At 43.2% G+C, this 24,238-nt stretch overlaps 1 protein-coding gene across 7 annotated transcripts in view; it reads left to right on the forward strand.

The window, feature by feature from the left end:
* Positions 1 to 23,739, forward strand: part of LOC119175746 (pseudouridylate synthase TRUB1) — a 36,048-nt gene extending 12,309 nt beyond the window's left edge. For 3 of the 7 annotated variants that reach the window (XM_075876086.1, XM_075876089.1, XM_075876085.1), the window contains 3 exons: positions 10,699 to 10,755; positions 11,825 to 11,892; positions 13,703 to 14,255. In XM_075876086.1, the coding sequence (XP_075732201.1) occupies positions 10,699 to 10,755; positions 11,825 to 11,892; positions 13,703 to 13,870 (293 nt within the window). In that variant the 3' untranslated portion in view covers positions 13,871 to 14,255. Of the gene's footprint in view, positions 1 to 10,698; positions 10,756 to 11,824; positions 11,893 to 13,702; positions 14,256 to 23,482 lie in introns of those variants that run through there. The other 4 variants (XM_037426699.2, XM_037426696.2, XM_075876087.1 and 1 more) reach the window with 3 other exon arrangements.
* Positions 23,740 to 24,238: the final 499 nt, after the last annotated feature.

Here is a 24,238-nt window from a genome sequence, read left to right on the forward strand (position 1 = left end):
CACCTTGATTAAAATTAGAGGCCGGGCAGATAGATGTGATTGACCATTTGCCCTGTACAAGCCACGGGAAAAAAAATCACAGCGTATCCACAAGGTGAATGATGACAAGTGAGGCAAAGTGAACGCACGGGCGGACGGACACACGGAAGCACGAATGGACTGACCGACGCTCCGCCCCACTCGTCATCATTCACTTCGTGGATATACTGTGGCACCGTTTTTATAGACATGCAATGCAATGCAACTGGCTACTGTGACGACTATGATGACACGGGACATACGACCCACGGTGTAAGGGGCTTCGCCCCTAAAAAATTGGGGGGAGGAGGGGCACGGGCTTGGTGTGTTACGTTACAGGTGGACGGAAACCCGAACGGACTGACACACGGGGAGAAGGGTGGGGGTGGTGCAGATTTCTTAACGGAATTACCGGAAATTAACGGAAATTAAGAGAAAATAACTAGACTTTCCGAATTTATCTTGACTCACCTACAATTCAGATGATGGCGCAAATTTAATGATGGGAACTTCCCCCACATGTATGCACGTACGTCATATTTGAAGATATACACAGTCGGACTCTTCCTACATTAATTTTTCGTTGTGTACGAGCCTTCCGTGTATAAACTGAAACGTTCTGCTTTCATTTGAACATTCGTGTCAGCACTCATTTCAACCCAGTGCGCTTGAATTAACAATCACAAACATAAGGAAATAGGCGAGTGCCACTGCCAGCAGTCGGGATACTGGCATCACGTACTTAGTTCACTGTGGCACGCTGCCGATAACTTTTACTGCAACCTACCGTATTGTGTAGTCTGCAGAAGTCCGGACACATGGAGTGAGAGCAGAAAAATGCTGTTTAAAAGTGAAAATATCAGTCTTGGTTGAGAACAACACATCCAAACACCAGCTTCCCTTCGCCATAGTGAGGCGGGGTCATGTGATCCAACCCTGCACGTCACAGCAATTGCAGCGCCCGCTCCTCCAGTGGTGGGCCTCGTGTCCAATAGAGTGTGACACCACGTATGTATTCACATAAAGATAAAGGAGCCTTGGGCTTGAAGCTGCCATCAAGGATATGAAAGTGACAGTTGAACTGATTCATAAACCTTAGTGTACTCATATTAATTTTTACACCCTGTGATATGTTGTAACATTGTAGTATTGGTTTGGCAAAATATTCAAAGACTATTGCTGTCTTTTTTATATAATACAGTTAAACCCCTTTATAAAAGACACTGACACAAAGGACAAATGGGTATGAGAGTGTACCTACAGTAAAATTAAGGGTAATAAGAAAATGCATACGAGGTACTACCTGCTTATAAGAGACATCTCACATAAAAGGCAAGAATTGCTCCCTTGAGCGTGCCTCTTATAAAAGGGCTCAACTGTACCTACATAGCACCTAATCTTATGAACTACTAAAAGATGGATTGTGCTAATCTAGCCTTGTTTATTCAAGGTGCAAAAGCATATAATATGAGGCTTGGATTTTGTATGTTAAATTAGAGCTTTCCAGCAAGAACTTCTAAACAAAATAAAAATCACATGCCAACAATATTTCTCTGAAATTGAGTTTAAATGCAATAAAACATTAATATTGCTTGGCAAATCAAGGTACAAAAGAACTAATAGATAGATAGTCACAGTGTGAAGTGCCATAATCCTGCACGTAAATGTAAAATCAACGCAGAAATGAGTGATTTCATTAATTTGAATGGCTAGCACTACAGTGGTTGCATGTGTGTCTTGATCATAGTACTCTAGCCTTGCTTGCTTGCTCTTTATTTGGTCTGCTTACTATTGCACCAATACCTAAGCAATAAAGCAATATGAACAAAGCCCATAACATATCTTTTAGCTGGAATAGCCCAAAAATTTTCTGAAATTTGCATAAATGATTGCCATAAGTAATTCACATTTTGTTTAGAAAAGAATAATCGCTGAAAAATGTCAAACATCAATAAAAAGCATAAGTGTGAAAAAATAATCCTGCATTTTGATGATCGCAAAGAAAATATTCATCATAATCATCATCAGCCTGACTACGTCCACTGCAGGACAAAAACCTCTCCCATGTTCCGCTAGTCAACTTGGTCCTGTGCTCGCTGCTGCCACTTTATACCTGCAAACTTCTTAATCTCAATCTGTCTGCCGAACTTTCTGTCTCCCCCTAACTTGTTTGCCTTCTCTGGGAATCCTTTAATGCATGAATTATGACACTGCGAACCAAAATAAAAATTGTTTTCATTTTCCAGCTTCAAGTAGCAACCTTTAAATGATTCCTTAGTTACATTATCTAAAATTCAACTTTAATGCATACTTTTGCGTATGTCGCAAATTCTCCATATGCCATAGAAGCTAGGACCTAGCAACAAAAAACGTACTTGAGAACTACGTAACTTGTTGTGTAACACCTCTTGAGTATGCACACACCAAATAAACAAAATTATTGATGATAAAATTTTTGTCGCCAAGGCGAGAAAAAACGAAGAAGTGAGAGTTGTTGCATGCGCTTCGCGCTCTCCTCCATGACCTCCAAAACAATTAGTTCTAGCCTCGGACGATAGTGGGCTAGATTTTGCATGCTGAAAGCTACATGCCCCGTGAGTACTTGGCCACCGGAAATAAACGTGGCATGCATTTCGTGACTTACTTGCTCGAAGTTTTTCGGTATGTCACGAATTCGCAACATCCGGCAGTAAAAGGTTAAAACAGGCTACAATAGTGGACCAGTGGTTTCTGTGCTCAGCTGCTGACTTGACAGTCACAAGTTCAGTCCCAGCAATGGTGACTGCAGTTCAGTTTAAGCGAAATGCTGGAGGCTTGTGTGCTGAATGGCTTCAGCACATCTTAAAGAACCCCAGGCGGTCTATATTATCTAGACATCTCTGTTGTGGCATCTCTCATAGACATGGCGTTTTGGGGCATTAAACCCCACAAAGCAACCAATAAATTTTCAAGTATAATCGTGAAGGTGCAGCTCTCACCAGCAGCAAAGCATTGTAAAATTGAGCTCTTGTGCTCCCAATGCTGGGCTGAGGGTGGTCTCTCGTTGGCCCTTGCCATAGCCACTCAAGCAAGTTCAGCAAAAAATTTTTGCTTTGTGCACCTCAAGCGATGTGATTCTTATCTTTTACCTTGGCCAGGTGGATTACTCGACTGGTACCTTGACCATCCTTTATGTTCCATTTAGTGTTTTTAATCGTGCTGCTAGCCCCTAGTGTTTGCTGAACTGTTGCTTCCGTTAGGTAGACAGTAGCATGAAAGAAGACTGTTCGATAGTGGCTATGTGCCATTTTGATGGCTTATAACTTCAAGAAAACAGCCTGTACTTTCAATAAACTTATTTAATTATGTGCAGTTGGCGGGTTGAGCTGGGCTTCTGTCTGCATAGCCTCCATTATAAACTCTGGCAGCGCATTGTTGCTTTGTCGAACCAGATCGCACAGTCCATGTAGAAGGAAGTGCATGGTTGATGTCAGTTTTTCCAGTAACTGCAATGGTCGCAGCCATTCACTAGAAAACAGTCTGCTACTTCAGTGAACTTGTTCAGTTAATCTTCATTATCCTGACAGGTAATGGACCCTAATCTTAATGAAGTCATGCTCAGACATCATATCTATCCTATACCACTCGTACTCGTGAATTGTTCACTTCTTTTTATAGACTAGTTTATTGGTAGTGCCGCCATGCTGGGAGCTTAACGTGCGTGTTTTGTTTCTCCAACAACTAAATTAACAGTGTTGCATTAGGTGGATGTGCGTGAAAGCAGTTAATTTGGTGCATTCGATGGCCATATTATTTCACGTCGTGATATACAAGAACAAAAAAAAAACACCATCTTAACAGTGCAAGATAGTGACACTTACATGCGTTAGTGGTCTATAAGAGTTTTTATTATTATTATTATTATTATTATTATTATTATTATTATTATTATTATTATTATTATTATTATTATTATTATTCAGGGTTTTCAGTGTGTTCAGAATATCTCAACTTCTGTTTGGCAGGGAGTGGACAACAAAACATAGAGCAAGGCGCATAATGTGTGTAGTAGCTAGTGCCAGAAAAATAGGATTCAAAAATAAAGAAAAACAATTGACAACTGAACAAATGAGCACAGTGAAAGGCCTCCTGGTTTATGCATGTCGAGCTGTGAAATATTTTTTGTCTAGGGCAGCTGCATCACTCTGATACTTTTGCAGCTGAAACAAAAGATAAAATTTTTAAATCTGTAGAAAAAGAAACAAGAGCATCCAAGTGAATGAGCTCTAGAGAAAACCTCATGGCTTGCAAGCCTTGCAAGCCATGCGATACTTTTCTGGCACCTTTGCCACCGAAACCGAAGAGAATAAAGATAGAGAGATAGTCACAAAGAACATAAGTAAGGAATAAAATACATGTAAATAGTTGCTTGTAATTGATGTTGGACACTGGCAGTTTTGGTTTGGTTCAACAGTGTGTATTTACACTTATGGGTTTCTCCTGGTCTTGTTAAAAATGGATGTAGCTCTGTATTTTTGCATCAATTATAATCACCTGAAGAAAATCGCATAGTAGGGCAAGTACCCCTTACTTGAAGAAAACAGCGCACCAACCATGATTATGAATGTGTGCCAAATATGAATACTATGCACATAGCTCTCCCAACTTTCCATTTTTTACAAGTACCTCTTACTATGGCTACATCATGCATTGAACCAACTTTGTAATGGAAAATATTTTGTGTCAATGGATCTGAAGACTGGCTTCTGGGAAATTGAAAAAAAAAATGACAGGGAAAGAAAAAGACTACCTTTACGACACTAGATGAGCTGCTTCAGGTCATGCAAATCGCTCTTTATTTGGCACACACAACTTTTCAACATGTGATGAATACATTTTCTGCAGGCTTAAAGTGGCAGACTTGTCCTGTTTGTTTGTTTGTCTGACATTATTGAAAACGTTTTTTTTTATTGTGCTATAGTGCATGCTTGTTATTCTTGCTTCCAGATGAGTGTCGTAATCAAGTGTATCCAATGTTTCCGATGATTCCTTATGTTAAAACCGACACTTTTGTGTGTGCACTTTCTTGTTCTCATTGTCTGTGTTTAAATCAGTCATAAGTATGACATATTTAAGGGTAAATGTTAACAGACCTCTGCTGTGAGCATGGGGTTTCAGCACAATGCTGTAACGTTTGAAGGAATAATTTACAGCTCCTGTTAACATTGGACAAGTTAAGTGTTCAAGGCACACTTTTTGCTTGGTGAGACTGTAAGTCGGGATATAGGCTTTCTACGTTGAGTTGGCATTTCACAACTTTCCCTGTATGCATTCTTTGTGCTCAATTTCAGCATAATTCTGTGTAAGGTAATAGACAGAAACCTAGAAACTTTTGTCAGTCTCAAGATTCGTGGTAAGTGAATGTGGCCTGAGGTGATGCAGCTTACATTTGAGAATTTTACCAGCAGGCAGCAGTAAAGTCATAAGCTTCAGTCATTAGTTCGGCTATGATTTTACACTTCCAGGTACTTTCAGACATCTGCCACTTTTGGGATACCTCTGAAAGGGATGATGATGTGTCTCCTAGGTTGTAAATTTAAGATTCTTTTTACATCACTACTAAAATTAGTTGCAGGGCAGTTTAGGCTGTTTACTATAAACTTTTCTTAGTTAAGAGTCACTAAACAAACATATTGTGCCTAGCACTTGGCTAGCTACTTGGACACCAGCAGCAATTTTTCAGAACAGTGTGTGAAAATGAGACCAAATGAACAAAACATTGTCATTTATTTATTATTGCGATAGCAATTATATGGACACTCTCGGCTGGATTTTGCCGCCGGCGTCGGCGTGGGGGTCGGTGTTGATGTCATGCACCGTATATGTATATGTGTATATATATATATATATATATATATATATATATATATATATATATATATATATATATATATATATATATATATATATATATATATATATATATATAATATGAAAACGCAAGAGAGGAAAAAGTCTCCGGCGGCCCGCTGAATCGAGCGGGGGACCTCCCCATCGTGAACTGGAAGCGTTAATCACTGAGCCAAAGAGTGTTACCTTTTTCAGCTTTCAAACGTCAAGCTATTTATATCTACCACTTACTGCTGTTGGCGGGCATTTCCAGGGATGGGGGGGTAGGGGACAATCGTGTTTTTAGCATTATCAGCAAGATAGCGCAATGAGCGCGCGGTGGCTTTCATCTACGCGTACTTTGGCCCGCGGAGAGGAGGGGAGTGGATGATCTCGGGCGCGCCCTTATCTCCCGGTGGGGAGGATCACACGACTTGGCTGGTGTTGGGCTTGCACTAGAACAATTCTGTTGTAGTTACAGGGTGCACAAAGGTCACTGCAATTGTTGCACAGCCTCCATTTCTGAAAAGGGCGCGCTTTTCAGACACGGTGAAGTAACAACTGAGACGCTTATTCGCGTTCATCTGTACCTGTGAGTACGTTTCGTGCGTGATTTGTGCGTGGGAAACGCGGGGCATGTTTCGATCTGCTTGCCATTCTGCACGTGTCCTTCCAGTTTGTTGCTATCACGTTCACTGCTTCATCATTGCGGCAATGCTGTGACTTTTTTGGTTATTAAAAACCTTCAGGGCCAGAGGTATGGTGGCTAGAAGGAGAGGTGTCAGCATTGGTGCACCGGACAGAGAACTAGAATTCATCCAAATGCGCTGGCGCTGCTGTTTGTTCCAAGATGCCTCCCTCACGCGTGCATAGCGGTCACTTTTTGCTGGACCTATTTCACGATGCCATGCCAAATACAACAAAAGATAGTTGGCACTTGTCCAGCAGCTCGCTGCAGAGCGTGTATTTGCACCTAAAACTGATGTTTTGACGTTTTACTGTATATTAGCTGCGTGTGCCACTCGCACCCCGAGGCGCTTGAAGATGGACCTGCTCTGAGCTAGGCATCCAAACAATGTCCGTGCAGTTGTCGCTTTGATGTTGCATTGTTATCAGTGGCATTTCAATTCATGTAGAACCATCAGCAAGCATGCTTGAACGTTTGATTTTGCATAACTTGCAAATGAAAAAGCAAAGTGTGTTTTGCACAAGCTTTAAAAACACATTTATTTTGTCACACTCTTACAATTGAATGAGAAAGGCATCATATATGAATCACAATGCGCTCAAGCATCCACTCTTGTTGAAATATCCCACTTGTTTTTCTCCTTTTCGATGCTTCAATGCGTTTATGTATCTGCACATTTGCTGCTTTTTTGGCAGGCTTTGTAGGTTTTCTTAAAGGGGCCCTGAAACGCTTTTTTGAGTAACAATGGAATTAGTTCACTGGAAAAGCGTATTACCTCACGAATTGAACGCGCAAGAATTTTAAGAATCCATCTAGTACGAGCGGAGTCACAAAGATTTGTCGCACCCTGCAATCACATTCTTTCTTCTCTCGTCCCGACGAAAGCGCTGGAAACTGAGCAGGCAGGGATGGGAGGAGCAAACGAAAAACGTCACTCGCACCTCATGACCTTGAGCTTTTTTTTTTTCTTTTTTTTTAAATCTTCGTATACACGGCTTTTTAGTGCAATCGGGCGCGCAAGCGTGGACAAGTGACGGCCTCTTGCGGCGACCTCTGTAACAACCGAGCGCGCCATGTTCAAATCAGCCAATGGCTGATAGATGGGCTTACTGGGCTTATTTTTTGGGATTTGTTGAGAGAAGAGAAAGCTATTTTTAGCTGACTTTGATCATTTATTGTGAGTTCCAGGCCGCGTGCTGCGCTATAATATTTGGCTCACGTGTTGTCGGGAGCCTCTACTACCGATCGGCAGCGTTTTTTGACCATGATCAAGAAGTGTTGCAAGGCCCCCTTAAAAGCCAGAGCTACTTATGGCTTGGTTGTTCTGTTGTGCCTTTCGTATTATATCACTCAATTGGAAATGCTGCATTTTTGTTCGTGCGTCTGCGCATTTTTTCGCACCAGCTTCTGTGTTTAGTTAGCTCTTGACTGTCTTGTGTTTGTACGCTTGAATATACCATATTTATTCGATTCTACCGCGCCCTTGATTGTAACGCACACCCGGTTTCCACTACGAAAAAAAAAAAGTTAGACATCGATTGCAACGCGCACCCATTTTTCTCGTTGGCCCGCACGATCACACCACTCGAAAAAACGACTCCTTTCGGGAGCGTCTTTCATTTAAATATAAGGTACGGGGGAAGCTTGTGCCCATCTGACGTGTAACAGAGCATTGCCGTCACTGTAGTTTTACCATGGACCGATGTCAGCACGCGAACTTGCTTCGCCCCTTTCGTCTCGACGGTTGTGGTGCCAGGCATGTCGATGTAAAGAGGCGTCTGATTGGCATTCCGAATTTGCCCAAGCAGGTGGCCGTTGTTGTGCCGCAAGTTTAGGACGAACCTCTGAAAACTGTGAAGCTTTTCATCGTACTCCTCCGGAAACTTTTCGCATATGCCCGTTCACCTTCAGAGGGAAAAGCCTTTCGTCTATATAAAGTTAGTTAGCCGGCACCTGCTCACTTGAAACTGGCTCCGCATTAGCCCTTTTTCTAAGGCTAACTGCATAGCCCGCACTTGGAGCAGTTTTGTCGTCACGAGCCGCTGTGCCGCTTGCTGCTCAAGCACATACTCGCCAAGCAGCTCTTCAACTTGCGGAAACCGACCCTGCTGTGGTCCACTGAAGCCTTTGCGTGAAGCTTTGGTGTCGACAATCTTCTGCTTTTGTTTCCGCCAGTCCCGCACGCACGTTTCGGGAACTCCGAACGACAGCGATGTGGCCCAATTTCCGTCCGTTTCTGCACACGCGATGTTTTTGAAAGCGGCATCGTGGTGCACTCGAGTTTTTGGAGTCAGCCCTTCCATGCCGTCAATGCTAATGCACTACAAGATGACAAACGGCTCAGTACACGTACGAAGTGCCGCACATGGGAAACACATAGGTAGAAATGGCCGACACGCCATGCCGACGCACGTAGGGGGCAGCCGTTTTGAAAATGCCGATGGCAATAGAATGACTGTATTCATTTTTTTTTCGTGTTCGATTCTAACGCGCATGCGATTTATGACCTCGCTTAACCGGGAAAAAGGTGCGTGTTAGATTCGAGTAGTTACGGTAGTATGGCTGATTTGTCATTTGCCTACGAACCTGCACTGAAAACATCAAGTTCAATTCTGAGATATCCCACAATATGTCAGGCTGTGCATTTTCTCTCCAAAGAGTGCGCTTTGTTATTTGCACAATCTAGTATTCCTGTTTCCATCTCAAACCCCTTGCAAGGATTTATGGCGTCCATTTTCAGGCCCTTAACTTGAGTAATGCTGTTGACATCCTCTCTTTTCACTAGAACACCTTGTACAGTCACGCCTAATATGAGTTGCAAGATCCTACTTGTGGCCAAAGCGGCGCCAGCACTGCACGGTGGCGTCGACATAGAACGTTAGTATCACCAATGTGAGAACTTTTTGTACTGCTGATTTTAGCAAAACAAATTTTATTTTTACTATTGTTACAGCAAAGGCTGGGGTGCCTTCAAGCATAGCTTCCACGTTGCAAGTCATATTAATTGAGCGTTACTGTACATATGCCGTGCAATAAAGACTTGAAGCGTTACTTCTTTTCAAATCACAGTTCCCACACTTGACGCACGCATTGAGATGCTGCAATATTTGTGTCATTTGGGATGACCTGTTAGGTCCAGTATTTACTAGAAGCCCATCTTGCACCATGCTTTCCGAGATATTGTCGCCTCTGTTACAGTAATTCAACTTCTGGAACCTCCGTTTCAGCACTGTGGAGTTCCTCGTTAATAGTCTACCTATCTTTGCTTTGAAGTCGCACTTGCATTGTACGACATTGTCTTTCTTTTAAGAGGCAGTTTCTTTGAAAGGTAAGCAGGCACATTTGGAAGTATCGTGGGAAGCGCATTCGTCTGTCAGTGTAGAATGATCACGGGGGACTTCCAGAGACGGACGATGAATCTCTCATCTAAATGAGCCTCGCACATAACGCAGTTGTTCTCCAGTGGCTTGTCAGCACGAGTAATCGCACACTTGGATCGTTCGTCGTCGACAGGAACAGCGAAGAGAGACCCCTTTCTATATAGCAAAGCAGGGCTTTTGCTATTTAGAAACCACTACAGCATGGCCACCTTGGTATGTAAAGATCCCAAACAAGTTCAAACCAGCACACTACCGCAGACATGGTTACAACTCTTGCCTGTACCTGTCTGTAATCGACTAAACGCGCAGCGCCGGGGCTCGGCAAGTGCTCGATGGTGCTCTTTACAGATATCTGTAGTGACGGGCGCGCCACACTGCGGTGGCACGAAATATCAGCACGCCTCAGAACACAGCGGGGCTGAGGCAATGCTGACACCTCTTCTTCTAGCCACCATACTATAGGCATTAAAGAGGGAAGTGGTCACAAAAACGACACAAAAACAAAAAAATATATAGAACATTTCAGTATAAAAGGCATGTGGTTATACAGTTTTAGTTAATATAACAGACAGATAAAATGTTGACAGACAAGTGATACACAATAATGGCAAATGCATTGCAATCACAAAATATGTAAGTATAAGAAAAAAAAAATCATGGCCTAGAAGAACTCGTCTTGCACAAAGTAAGAAAAAATTCAACCCAATACTTTCCCTGCCCTCTCTCTGTTTTTTTTTTTTTCAGATATACTGTGTGGGCCAGGGTTTTCACCTCGGGTATTTGTGCACGACTTGGGGAAAGGTGTGTGTTTTGCATTGTCTTTATACAGTTGAATGTAAAGTATGAATACATAAGGCAATTTCTCTCTAAAGCCCTCCAGGAATAAATAGATTGCAGAGCAAATTTTATTTTCTTGTATTTGGCTTGTCTTAGGACACAAGAAAGCTCTGTATATGGTAAGTTAAAATTCAGTCTAAGTTATTGCAGTGTAATGTATTTTATTCAGTGCCGCATGTGGAATTGTTCAAAGTAGTAAAAGCTAGCATTGAAAATAATAGCGTTTTGGCATTTGAGAGGAGTGCAGGTATCTGTGTTGTAAATTTCATGACCAATTTAGGATCCTATTGGTATTTGACATTTGTGATACATAAAGTGCAGGTTTATCCACAATCCAACGGTATATGTATCAGCCAGTGTGTGTGGCACCTATACTGGGCAGTTTGTTTTAACATATTGTTACGAAAAAGAAGAGACACCGTATTGACGAGGCTGTGGATGAAATATATTTCAAACCAGCAGCAGCGGAATGACCGGTTGACCAGACACCGAGCGGAGACCACTTTTCGTCCTCTTCGTCAGGCACAAACGTGCATCGTCCCTCAAAATGTCAACATACATGTAGCAATATTTTGACAGTGTTAATACAGGCTTTTGACAATGAAAATGTGTGTATGTAGATGAAATCTTGGTAGTTTTAAATACTTAACCAGATTTAACATCAACCAATTTGGTGGACGAAATATTGAAAGAAATTTCAACAACATGCGAAGCGGTTGTCCTTTGCGCATGAACTACCTGCGAACAACAAAATTTAGTTTTTAGATTTGAGCTTCACTCTGACGGAAAAGGACATGTGTAGGTCCTACTGGCCTCGTTAGTGCAAAGAGCTTATGCTCTATGATGCTGCCCAACCTAAAGTAGTTAAAGGGACCAACAACTGCCCAGAACATGAAATGAGATGACTGCGCAGATGGAAAGATTGTCCTTTATAGTGACTCAAACCAACCATGTTTTTCTCGCGAAAAGTGAGTGATATTTTTATTTCTTTTTGAAAATCATTAAAATAACCTGTGGCGCCTCCTGGTTTCAGAAACTTCAATTATCCAAGCTGCCCTGTCGTGTGACCGCAAACTAGTGTACGCAGTCAACAATTTCCCTGTTAGTAGCATTGAAATATCGTTTGTTTCTTTATAGTAAAATACACATTGTTTGCTTCTTCATAGTAAAAGATATTACTCCATAAAACTGTAAATATAGGCCTGCGTTAGCTGTACGCATAAAAGTGGTGCTTCCTTCACATGACGTAATCATTTCATGCTCGTCAGCACGTCTTGAGTAACTTTCCTGCGTGTTCATGAAACCGTGCACATAGGTTTCAGGTCGCTATGATTTCGGAATGACGTAGTTTTTTTATTTATAATTTGTCTCAGAAATGACATGCACTGCTTGTCTGCATGGCCGCACATATGCGCAGTGACGTTTTCGGTCACTTGGCTTGTGTGTCGAGAGAGTAAGGATGACGAGACAAGCCCTCCATGACACAAGCACAACAACCTTGGGCACAGGCACATGCAACACGGTACAAATACAAAGAAGCTGTATAAAGCTAAAGCGTCTCATTGTAAAGGCTTATCTCAAAAATAGTTGTAAAGCTCAGAATAAACGTGGTTAAACATAGTTACAGTATCTCCTGGAAAAGCAGAATAACGACAGCATGCACAAGTCACTAGAAGGGCTACCGGAATCGCTATCAATCTTCAGCATTGTTGGAAAAATGGGTACATCCATGTTCAGAGCCTTCCAGATTGATAAATACTGCTTATAAAATAACTACGTGCTTTTGAGATTAACTACTGCAGCAACGAACACTACGAAGGGTAAGCTCTCGGTCGCACCGGAAAAAACTGGGTCGAAAAAAATCAGTTGTTAGTCCGTTTAAGAGAGGCATTGCTTTTATGCGCTTGGAAGGTACACTGGCTTAGTCTTGCCCTAACGGAATGCAGGAAAGCTTTGACAACCAGGTCGGTTAGCAATATTCAGCTGGGTATCAAGCACCTGTGGTGTTTTCTGTGCCAAAGAAATTGTCGGGCCTGTGCCCAAATTGAACTGTCCCCTTTGGTAAGAGGCATGCGAGACCCTACGTTACCTGTGCGATGAGAGTGGTCTACGAACTGCTGATTTCCTGTGAAAGGGCATTAAGCAGTTCGTGTAAAGAAACCTATCATGATCGAGAAATTTCATTTGGATCAGGTCCGATTGCAGACACCCTTTGACAATGATGCAGAGATATGTTGGGCTTTTTCGCCAGCCAGCTCTTGTACAAAAAAGAAAGAAAAATCCACAAAAATATGAATTCATGCAAAAGGCTCTTGTTCAATGGTGCATTCTTTCGAGTGGCCTCGCATTTTAATGGGAGGCGCTGTCGACGGCGTTTACCACGAGCGAAGAGTCCCAATAAATGCAAATAATCAAACCAGAATTGAACCCAGCCATTTTGCTTGGTTAGCAAGGAAGTGTTGGCAACCAAATATTGTGCGGCAGAACCACGCTAGTGCTTAATCCTTTGAGGGATAATGAGGCAAATGTGTCCCGCTTTGTCTTCTTTAGTAAAAGCTTTCTCTGCCACTTTGCGTAGCCATCAGCTCAGTGCTTTTCTGCTACAGTGTATCAGGAACATTTAGGAAACCAAAAAAATATGTTTGGCACATTTGTGATGCATGTTATTGATGACACATTCAGTTTAAATTTATTTCGTGCTGTTGAACGTTTTTTTAGCATGGTGTCATAATGTGTGCAAGATAGCTGAAGTTCTTGATTTATGGTATTTTTCATGCAACTATGGATTTTCTTTCAAAACTGGAGCGGTATATCAGCCAAAAATCATGTAGGAAGTGCACTTGACAAAAAATGAAGCAATTCCTTACTTAGCTTAACTACATAACATGCATGCACACCTGTTTTCTTCTAGTTAGAAGGGCATTACTGCATAACAAGGAGAAGGCCCTCAAGGTCGTTACGGAGAAGGCCCTCAAGGTTTTTGCCATCCTTTTTTACCACTACGAGAGCAGTAGCAATTAGATCAAGAGCTGCGGCTAGAATGCTGTTTCTGAAACTGAGGACCAAAGGAAAAGAATGACAAAATTAATGCTTTAGAAAGCCAGGAAGTGATCAAGACAAATGCACAAGATCCATAAGAAAAGCTAATATCTCAGGCCTGAATAGAGTTCACTAATCTGACGCAGCAGGTGTAATAAATGCGCTTACAGGATTCAATGCATTCAGTGACATCAGGTCTATATGGTTTGCCATTATTCATGACCACAATTTTAAATATGAGCAGAAATTCAGGCATAAGTGAGGGGTTCATCCTTATCTACACCAATCAAAGAGACAGAAAGAAGCTAAAACAATTTTATGTGTGCAAAGACCTCAGACTCACTGGGCTGAACACAACAGGCAGCTGCGCAGATTGTGTACCACATCTGGAAATAAAGTACCCCAGAAATTTTTTTTGCACTGTTTTTGAAGTGTCCCTCTGTACTGCTTGCATCGAGCCTTTTTGTTCCAGAAATTTGGCAAAAGGCTTGGTGCCGTTGTGAGACAATGGGACAACTGTTGACCCACGTTTTCAAAGACACTTTATGGGCCAATGGTACACACTCGTCCCACTTTGTTCTCATAAACTAATGGTCATACTTTGGTGAAATTTGCTGCATAATTTTTCTAAGCATGCTATTTAGGAATTCCTCATGCATACTTTCAGTTATCATGTGAAAAATAATAATGAATCCACACAGGGTTAAAACTGATTTATAAAAAAACAATGTGCGCACAGAGGAAGTGGTGATATGCGCAACGATTGGCAAAGTTCATGGGGCTTTCACCCGCTGTAATGTTGTTTTCGTGCAATGTAGCATGTTGGTGCTCTCGCCGCCATGCGAGAGATGGCGCTGTTTCTGCGGTGGCAAGGTTTGGCAGGTGTGCTGAGAATAGCAGTGACTAGCTTTTGGGATTTGGCGTGGTCAGCGATGGTTCGTTATCGGGAGGTTCGTGGGTGCGATATTCTTTTTTCCGCGGACTCTTGTTGTGAGTCAAACATCGGCGACAGTGTTCATGGTTCAATGTACTTAATGTTGGTTGTGTAAAGTATGTTATTAGGAATATGTCACTGCGGTTATTTCTAATATTTGGCTGGTGAGCTCACCATTATGTAAATTCTGTTAATAAATATAGTATATATTTGTGAGCGTATATTCAATTCACATCTGTACGGTCAATCTATTTTTGTGCTGCTAATCTTTTTTTGTCCAATTCTAATAAGAGGTCCTCGCACAATTCTTACTTTTGTGCCTTCTGAAAATGTGGCACCTTGATGTATGTGTTGTTTCTTAGGACTTTGTTAATACACCTAAAATGGCCATGTGTTCATTGTACAGTGGCATGTACTGTGTCCCTCCCCGCAGGGGCGCCTGCGCAAGTAGGCGTTTGGTGTGTAGCGACACCACGGACCCGAGCTAACGGGGGAGTTTCGGCTCCCTCCCACGCCTAGCCGTGCGTGGCCGGGGAAAAGGGGATCCTGGGGGTTGAGCCAAAGCTGGGTGATTGGACCTTGAAGGCCCCCCGGCAGAGGCAACACACCTCTTTGGCCCCGGCTTCACGTAGACGGCACCCCTGGGCTGACCCACCCAGGGGAAATCGGCAGTCGCCTTTTCCTATCTCTCTCTTCCTACATCTTAGTCTTTTCTCGTCTTTAAATCTGTCCTGTCTTCTTCTCTCTTCCATTTACTTCCGATTTTTCATGGCGGCAAGGGTTAACCTTGTGTAATTACTCAACCTTGAGTAGTTATATTTGGTTATAGTGGCAATGTACGGCTGGCGTCTGCAGCCTTATGCTATTAAGTGCTTCAGCGTCCTCTGGTTGGACTCCATGGTGGGTGGTCGCCATTGCTGCCGAACAAAAAGTACATTACTATGGGAACACCTGCATTTCCCCGTCTCCTAGATCGTCTCCCGCCTAAGAGGGGACGCACCAATGACATATCAATTTTCAGACAACCCAGACAATGCTTTCCCAAATTCCATGTTGTGCACAGCGAAAACCCAACAAAACAAGCCAGAGCAATATCTCCATTTCTTGTTGCTAAATCCCTGACAGAGGTCTTTGGCCCAGGATACAAGGTTACAAAGATGGCTAGTGGAGACCTTCTCCTTGAGCTGCCTGAAAAACACCACTATGAAAAACTTGGCAGTCTCGTAGCATTTGGTAATATCCCAGTATCTATTTCACCTCGTAGATCAATGAACACCTCACGCGGAGTTGTTTCAGAAGCAGACCTTCTTGAAATGTCTGAACAGGAACTGCTTGAAGGGTGGAAAGAGCAAAATGTCACAGATGTGAAACGAATCGTCATCAGACGAGACAACAAAGAGATACCTACCAAACATTTAATACTCACCTTCGCATCTAGCACACTGCCTTCATCTATAGACACAGGATACATCAAACTCTCTGTCCGTCCCTACATTCCCAATCCAAGACGGTGTTATAAATGTCAACGATTTGGTCATGGCTCGCAGAACTGCCGGGGTCAGGAAACTTGTGCAAGATGTGGTAGCCACGGCCACCCATCTGATAACTGTGTTACTACGCCTCACTGCGTGAATTGTGACGGGGAACACGCCGCGTATTCGCGTTCGTGTCCTAACTGGAAGAAAGAAAAAGAAATAATCACTCTTAAAGTCAAAGAAAACATCACATTCAAAGAAGCAAGACGAAGAGTGTCGCCATTTTACGGCGCAACATATGCTGATGCGGCGCGTCAGGGGGCAACGCCGCACCAGCCCTCGCCACCCCTTCGGCCTGCGCAGAGCGAGCCGTCGGCTGTGGCACCTGCCCCCAAGGCGGCTGTAGCCCAGGCTACACCGCCTACTCCCAAACAGAGAACGGAGACTCCAGAGTCTTCGGGTCTCAAGGCCTCCCCTCACCAGGCGAGGCCCAAAATCCAAACTAACAGCCCGCACGTGCGGGCATCCAGTGCCTCCGAGGAGGCAATGGATACGTCGGCACCCTTGGTGCCGAAAGAGCGGCGTGGCTCCTTGGAGCGGGCCAAGAAAACAAAAAAGCAAATAACAGGGCCTGGCGACGGCCCTGTTAAGTGAACTCAAACTCCCCGTCTAAACAGCCACTCGCTTTTCGTACACACAGCATTATTTTACATTCACCATGAACACTCAAATTATACAATGGAACGTCAGGGGCCTTCTCAGAAACCTTGACGACATCCAAGAACTCCTACACGAACACTCACCAAAAGTGCTGTGTGTACAAGAAACACACCTTAATTCAAAACACACAAATTTTCTTCGCAAATACGTTATTTTTCGAAAGGACCGTGATGATGCCATGACATCATCCGGAGGTGTTGCCATCATAGTGAATCAAGGAATTGCATGCACACACTTACAACTTTAATCATCCCTTGAGGCAGTGGCTGTTCGAGCGGTTCTTTTTGATAAACTAATCACAATCTGCACTATTTACATCCCTCCTAGCTATCAGCTGCAAAAACGTGATTTACACTCTTTAATTGATGAACTTCCGGAGCCTTATGTTCTCCTTGGAGACTTCAATGCGCATAGCAGGCTATGGGGAGACTCTCGTTGCGACGCGCGAGGTCGACTGATCGAACAATTCCTTCTCTCGTCGAACGCATGTCTCCTAAATAGAAAAGAACCAACCTATTATAATCTTGCACATAACACCTACTCCTCCATAGACCTAAGCATAGTGTCTCCATCTCTTGTGCCTCTACTCCAGTGGAAAGTCGTCAGTAATCTGTACGGAAGTGACCACTTTCCCGTAGTTTTGAGCACAACTACAGCAACTGAGTGTACACCCCGTGTTCCCAAATGGCTCATAAACAGAGCCGACTGGGAACGGTTTCATACCATCGCTCGTATAGATTGGAGTGACATATGTACTTTAAGCATTGATGTTGCTGTCGACTACTTCACAGCTTTTTTGATTGATGCTGCAACAAAATGCATCCCACAAACAAATGGGCACCCAGGAAAACGGCGTGTGCCATGATGGAACTCTGAATGCCGAAACGCGCGCAAACAGCAAAACAGAGCTTGGAGGCTGCTTCGGAACTCACCGACAGCCGAAAATCTTGACACCTTCAAGAAAATAAAGTCTCAAGGCAGGAGAACGCGTCGGCAGGCCAGAAGAGAAAGCTGGCAGAAGTTTTTGTCAGGGATCAATTCATACACACAGGAGGCTAAAGTCTGGAACATGGTCGGTAGGATAGCAGGAAAACAAGTACACACACTTCCACTCGTGGACACTCGGGGTGATACCTTGGAAGATCAGGCAAACTTCCTCGGTGCACACTTCGAACAGGTGTCCAGCTCATCCCACTATACTGACACTTTCCAAAAATACAGAACAAGAATAGAAAAGCAGAAACTTGAACACAAATGCACTAGATCCGAGGCATATAACCAAGCTTTCAGTCTAGCTGAGCTGCAAATGTCTCTAAACTCCTGCAGTACTTCTGCCCCAGGTTCTGACCGTGTGGTGTATGAAATGTTAAAAAACCTACCAATCGAAACACGAAAAACCTTACTTTGTTTGTACAATGCTATCTGGTTTTCTGGCGCTATCCCTACCTCCTGGAAAGAGGCTATTATTATTCCCATTTTGAAAGAGGGCAAAGACCCTTCTTTACCCTCGAGTTATAGGCCTATAGTACTTACAAGCTGCTTGTGCAAAGTCTTCGAAAAAATGATAAACTGCCGACTTGTACATTTCCTTGAAACAAATAATTTGCTCGACCCATTTCAGTGGGGGTTTCGAGAAGGTAGATCCACCACAGACCACTTTGTTCGTATCGAGGCACAGATCAGAGACGCCTTCGTCCATAAGCAATATTTTCTCTCTGTGTTCCTCGATATCGAAAAGGCTTATGATACAACATGGCGTTTCGGAATTCTAAGAGACCTTTCCCACCTTGGTGTGCGCGGAAGAATGTTTCACATAATCAAAAGTTACCTGTCAAACCGGACATTCCGTGTCCGAGTGGGCACGGTTCTTTCCCAAACATTTGTTCAGGAAACAGGCGTGCCACAAGGTGGTGTACTTAGCTGCACACTTTTTCTCATAAAAATGAATTCCTTGCGCTTGACCATCCCTCGCAATATGTTTTATTTCACATATGTCGATGACGTCCAGCTTGGCTTTAGGTCTTGCAATCTGGCATTGTGTGAGCGGCAGGTTCAGTTAGGTTTAAACAAGCTCTCCAAATGGGCAGAGGAAAACGGATTCCGACTGAACCCACAAAAAAGCACGTGTGTTTTGTTCTCTCGAAAGAGAGGCATGCACTCGGAACCTGACATTCGACTGAACGGGCAACGTCTGTCCGTCAAAGCCGAGCATAAATTCTTAGGCCTAATCTTGGACAACAAGTTGACCTTCGTGCCGTACATCAAGTATCTAAAAACAAAATGTTTAAAAGCCATGAATGTTTTAAAAGTGTTGTCACGTACTACTTGGGGTAGTGATAGGCAATGCCTCATGAACCTCTATAGAAGCCTCATTCGCACCCGCTTAGATTATGGGGCCGTTGTCTATCAGTCTGCTACTCAAAGTGCCTTGAAGATGCTGGACCCCGTGCACCATTTGGGCATCCGCCTTTCTACGGGTGCTTTTCGCACCAGCCCCGTAGAAAGCCTTTACGTTGAGTCAAATGAGTGGTCGCTTCATCTGCAAAGAACCTACATGTCCTTTGTTTACTTCCTTAAGGTGAAAGCAGACAAGGAGCACCCCTCATACTCTACTATTAATGATTTGTCGAGCTCAACTCTGTTTCAAAACAGGCCTTCGATGAGGCAGCCCTTCTCAGTTCGCCTGAAGTGTCTAGCTCAAGAAACCGCAGTGTCACTTGAACACAGTTTAATGGCTCCTGTAGCATACCCGCCACCGTGGCAGTGGCAGACTATAGACTGCGATGTGTCTTTCCTAGAAGTTACAAAACATGCACCTATTGCCCATATCCGAACATACTTTTTGGAACTTCAACACAAATACACACGTCCTGAGTTCTTCACAGATGCCTCCAAGACTAACGCCTCTGTGTCCTACGCTGCTGTCGGCCCATCCTTTTCGGATGCTGGCCCTCTACATCCACGCACAAGTATCTTCACAGCGGAAGCTTACGTGATACTTGTGGCAGCTAAACACATCAAACAATTACAAATACAAAAAGCAGTAATTTATACAGACTCCCTCAGTGTAGTAACGGCTCTGCACACTCTTAAAAAACACAAAAACCCAGTCCTTGTCTCACTTTACTCCATTTTATGCACACTCTACACACTCAAACAACATGTTGTAGTGTGCTGGGTGCCAGGGCACCGTGAGATTCAAGGCAACGTGAGGGCGGATCAGCTCGCTGCATCCGTCCATGAGAGCACCGCCATTACATCCATATCAATCCCGGCCCTTGATCTTAAGCCGTCTCTCAAACGAAACCTCCGGGACTACTGGCAGAGCAAGTGGGATACACACACACAAAACAAACTACACGTTATTAAGCCACACCTTGGTCATTGGCTGCCTGTATCGAAATCGCGTCATACAGAGGTAATACTAACGAGACTCAGGATAGGACACACATACACGACACACACATATCTTTTGTCTGGTGGCGATCCACCATTGTGTGACAGATGTGGTGAACCATTAACCGTCCTTCACATGTTAATCCAGTGTAAACACTTAGAAACTATAAGAAAACAACATTTTACATTACCCTACCGACAACATATACCTTTACACCCTGCAATGTTTGTTGGTAGGGAACCGCTTTTTAGTCATAAATCATTGTTAGCGTTTTTAAAAGAAATTAATAATTTTCATATCATACACCCGGGCATTCCGTAGCACGACCTCTCTAGAGAGGTTTTTGCTGCGGCGGTTACACAAGAAAGCACTTGCCTCACGGCCCTTGGACGCAAGGGTATGAACGAGTGAGGCACTTGTGCTAATGCCATTCATATCCACCATCGTTTTTTATAATCACCAACTCTTGTCATCTATCCTCACCACACACACCTTTCACGGCGTGGTCATGATTTTATTACTTGTATGTTTTTACCCGCCTTACCGCGAGGAATTTTATGGCCTTTATACAGCCGCTTATCACAATCATTGTCCATATTCTTAGTAACATGAACTGGCGCTCTTTGGCCGTGAAATGGCCCTTGCGCCACAAAACTTCAAACATCATCATCATCATGTACTGTGTCCCTTTGCTCCATGAGCAGATATCCTTCGAGACCCATACACTCATCAACCTTTTACTGTGTAGTGTTGCGAATTCGCGACATACCGAAAAACTTCGAGCAAACAAGTTATGTCGTGCGTGCCGCCTTTAATGCCGGCTGTCTAGTACTCAAAAGGAACGTAGCTTTAAGCATGCAAAATCTAGCGCTATCTTGTGTAATATATTTTATGCTAGAACCAATTGTTTTGTAGCTGATGGCAGAGAGCGCCAGGCACGTGCAAGAGCGCTTACTGCTTCGTTCTTTCTCGCCTGGCTGACGTAAGTTCTGTCTTCGTTAATTTTGTTTATTTGGTGTGTACACGCTCAAGACGGGCCATACGACATGTTGCGTAGTTTTGAAGTACGTTTTTCATTGCAAAGTCATCACTTCTGTGATATTTCTAATATTCTAATAATAATAGTCTAATAGTATTCTAATAGAATTCACGGCATTCGTAAAAGTATGAGGTGCATTTTAGATAATTTAACTATGGAATAATTTAAAAGTTTCCATACAAAACTGGAAAATGAAAACAATTTTCATTTTTTTCAGCAGTTTCATAATTCAGGCATTAAAGGGTTAACACACGGCCACAGCACAGTAGACCATCGTGCAGTGAGCACGTGGGCATTTTATTAACAGAATGAGCATGGCGTTGAGCTTGCCGGCCGAATCTTACAAATAAATGATGTAACATACGACTAAACAACCCAATTTAATGTCCATAAAACACAGATAACATGACACGTTTAATGTAGCACAAATGCAGTGTCGCCAGCGTTCAACTCAACATGGGAGTCCGCGGCAGCGAGTCGCGCAATCGCACCCTGGGGCCTCCCCTGGGTTCGATAAAAACTGAAATCGAAACTGATCACACTCAGTGCACAGAAAACACGGCTTCACTGTTATATCAGGCCAGGAAGCCAAAGAAGTGATGAAACTTGAATGGAGGTGCACAGTGGGTTTATATTTCGAGCTGTGCGCAAGAAAACTGCAATATCAGCCTTCTCTGTCTCTGTGAAGTGTAAAACTCTGAGAAGAATAACAGAGATAGGCAATACACACCAAACACCAATAATGTGCGGTCCTTTTGGGTACTTGGGATGTGTTGCGACATATGGCGTTGACGGGAAATGCGAGAGCCACACAGCTTGACTCGGTGTCGTCTGTTGCCATGTTCTCGGGGATGGTGGTGCTGTAGCGGCGCACGTCGAGATTGCATCGCAGCGTGCTGTGGTGGGACGTAGTTGCAAATTTTGCATGTTTTGCTGCGACACGCCTTTTTAAAAAAGTTATCTCGTGAGCTTCCGGTCTGCCGTAACAAAGCTGATGAAATTCCTGCGCGCCCAGTGCACCAAGTTTTGTTTTTGCCTGAATCGGGGTTTTATGGATTTGGTGACGTTATCTCAAATTGTACAGGGGGACCTTTTTGAAAATTAAAAAAAGGGCATGCCATAAACTGTCATGTTGTACGACTCATTTATGTTAACAATGGCTGCCAAGCTAATTATATAAATAATAATTCTTTTTAATTACTCATTTGAATGTAAGTTTAGGTGTGATAAAGCTTTTCCGCCTCAGCGTAGAGTTTATTTGCAAAGATGACGACGGCCTAACTTTCATAGCAGTTTTATTTAAAAATTTGTAATGTTTAAAAAAAAAGACCTTTCATATAGTGTTATTGGTTCGCACATTTGGACACTTTTGGGGAAGCTCGACTTGCAACAGATCCTTGTCTGTTGGGCATCAAGATGCATCGTAAAATTTTCATTTGAAAGCACTACGAGAAAGCCCTTGCTACTTGCAGATATGCCTCAGTGAGAGGGATGGTTGTGTTTGATTGGGTGGTGTTTCCTGTAACTCATGCAGAATACTTTCTGAAGGGCATTTGGCGTCAGGCTTTGCAAAATATATTGATGCTGATCTCTAGAGTGACTGAAATTTGGATGCCAATTCTGAAATGTCGAATTTTATTCCACGGGAATATTGAACTCATGAAGCCCTCATGGGAAGCCTTACGAAATATATGTTTGAGACCAGTCATGTCTGTGTAGCTAATGCAGATACTGATTAAGAAAAAAAATTAGGATGAAAACAGTCATTTGCAGGCTGTAAAAATGTGGCCCACGGGCCTTGTGTTTTAGACCCCTGCTGCTTCGAGTATGTATGTGCAGTAGTAATATGTTTGATTGAAACTTGTTCTGAGAAATATGCACTCAAAATGTATGCTGAAGTTCATTGCTGCATTGATGACTTTTGTTGAACGGGATTTTACAGGCATGACAATAATGCGCTTAATAGGTGTAGCAGAGTTATCAGTTTGAATTTAGTGACATATTTTGTGTTAACTGTTTCACCTCCTCACCTGCTGCTTAGTAGCTTTATTTGAGATGACACTCCAGCTTATTTTTCTTGTTTACAGCATTAGATAGCTGTGCACATGTGACGCACATGGAGCTAGTACAGTATGGTCCCTTTACCCTTGAGCATGCACTGCCAAGCTACCGATGGTCATGGGAAGAAGCCAAAGCAACCTCTGAGAAGCTGCACACCCTTTGGTACACCCACGTTGGAGACATGCGAAATGAAATGAAGGACAGGGCGAGCCACTTTGGAAATGTCGCCAGGTACTTTTAGAAGAAATGTATAGGCTTACAATAAATTATGCTACGTCAATTATTCTTTGGTGCATATGTGGTATTCATTTCCTATAAGAGTGATTAGAACATTTTAAGCTGAAGAAAGGATTTCACACTTTGTGGAAGAAATTGTGCTTGCAAAAAAGCTGTGTTTGCTATCTATTGCCTCGTCCTCTTGTTTTACAAAGACTGGAGGCTGTGTTCCTTGACTAAGTTCTGGCACTTGCTCATCAGCGTTTGTGTGGCCTGGTGTATTTGTTAAGTTTGTGTTTCGTGCACTGATGGTGTGGATCTCGGAGACCACGCAGAAATAAGTCCGTAGTTCTGCGTCGCCAGGTGCCGCAACAATTCCAGCTGCTCTAGGGTGCCTGGATCAAGGCGCCATGAACTGCTCACAATCTTTCCATGAACAGGTAGTGTACAGCAGCGGAAGCACAAAGGAAGGAAGCAGAAAAAAAAATGCCAGGAAAGAGCGCAATGGTTGGGACCTGCGCTCTTTCCTGTGTCTTTTTGTTTCCTTGCACTTGCACTGTATGCTA

This window comes from Rhipicephalus microplus, chromosome X (genome assembly GCF_043290135.1).
Source record: "Rhipicephalus microplus isolate Deutch F79 chromosome X, USDA_Rmic, whole genome shotgun sequence".
Classification (NCBI taxonomy): domain Eukaryota; kingdom Metazoa; phylum Arthropoda; class Arachnida; order Ixodida; family Ixodidae; genus Rhipicephalus; species Rhipicephalus microplus.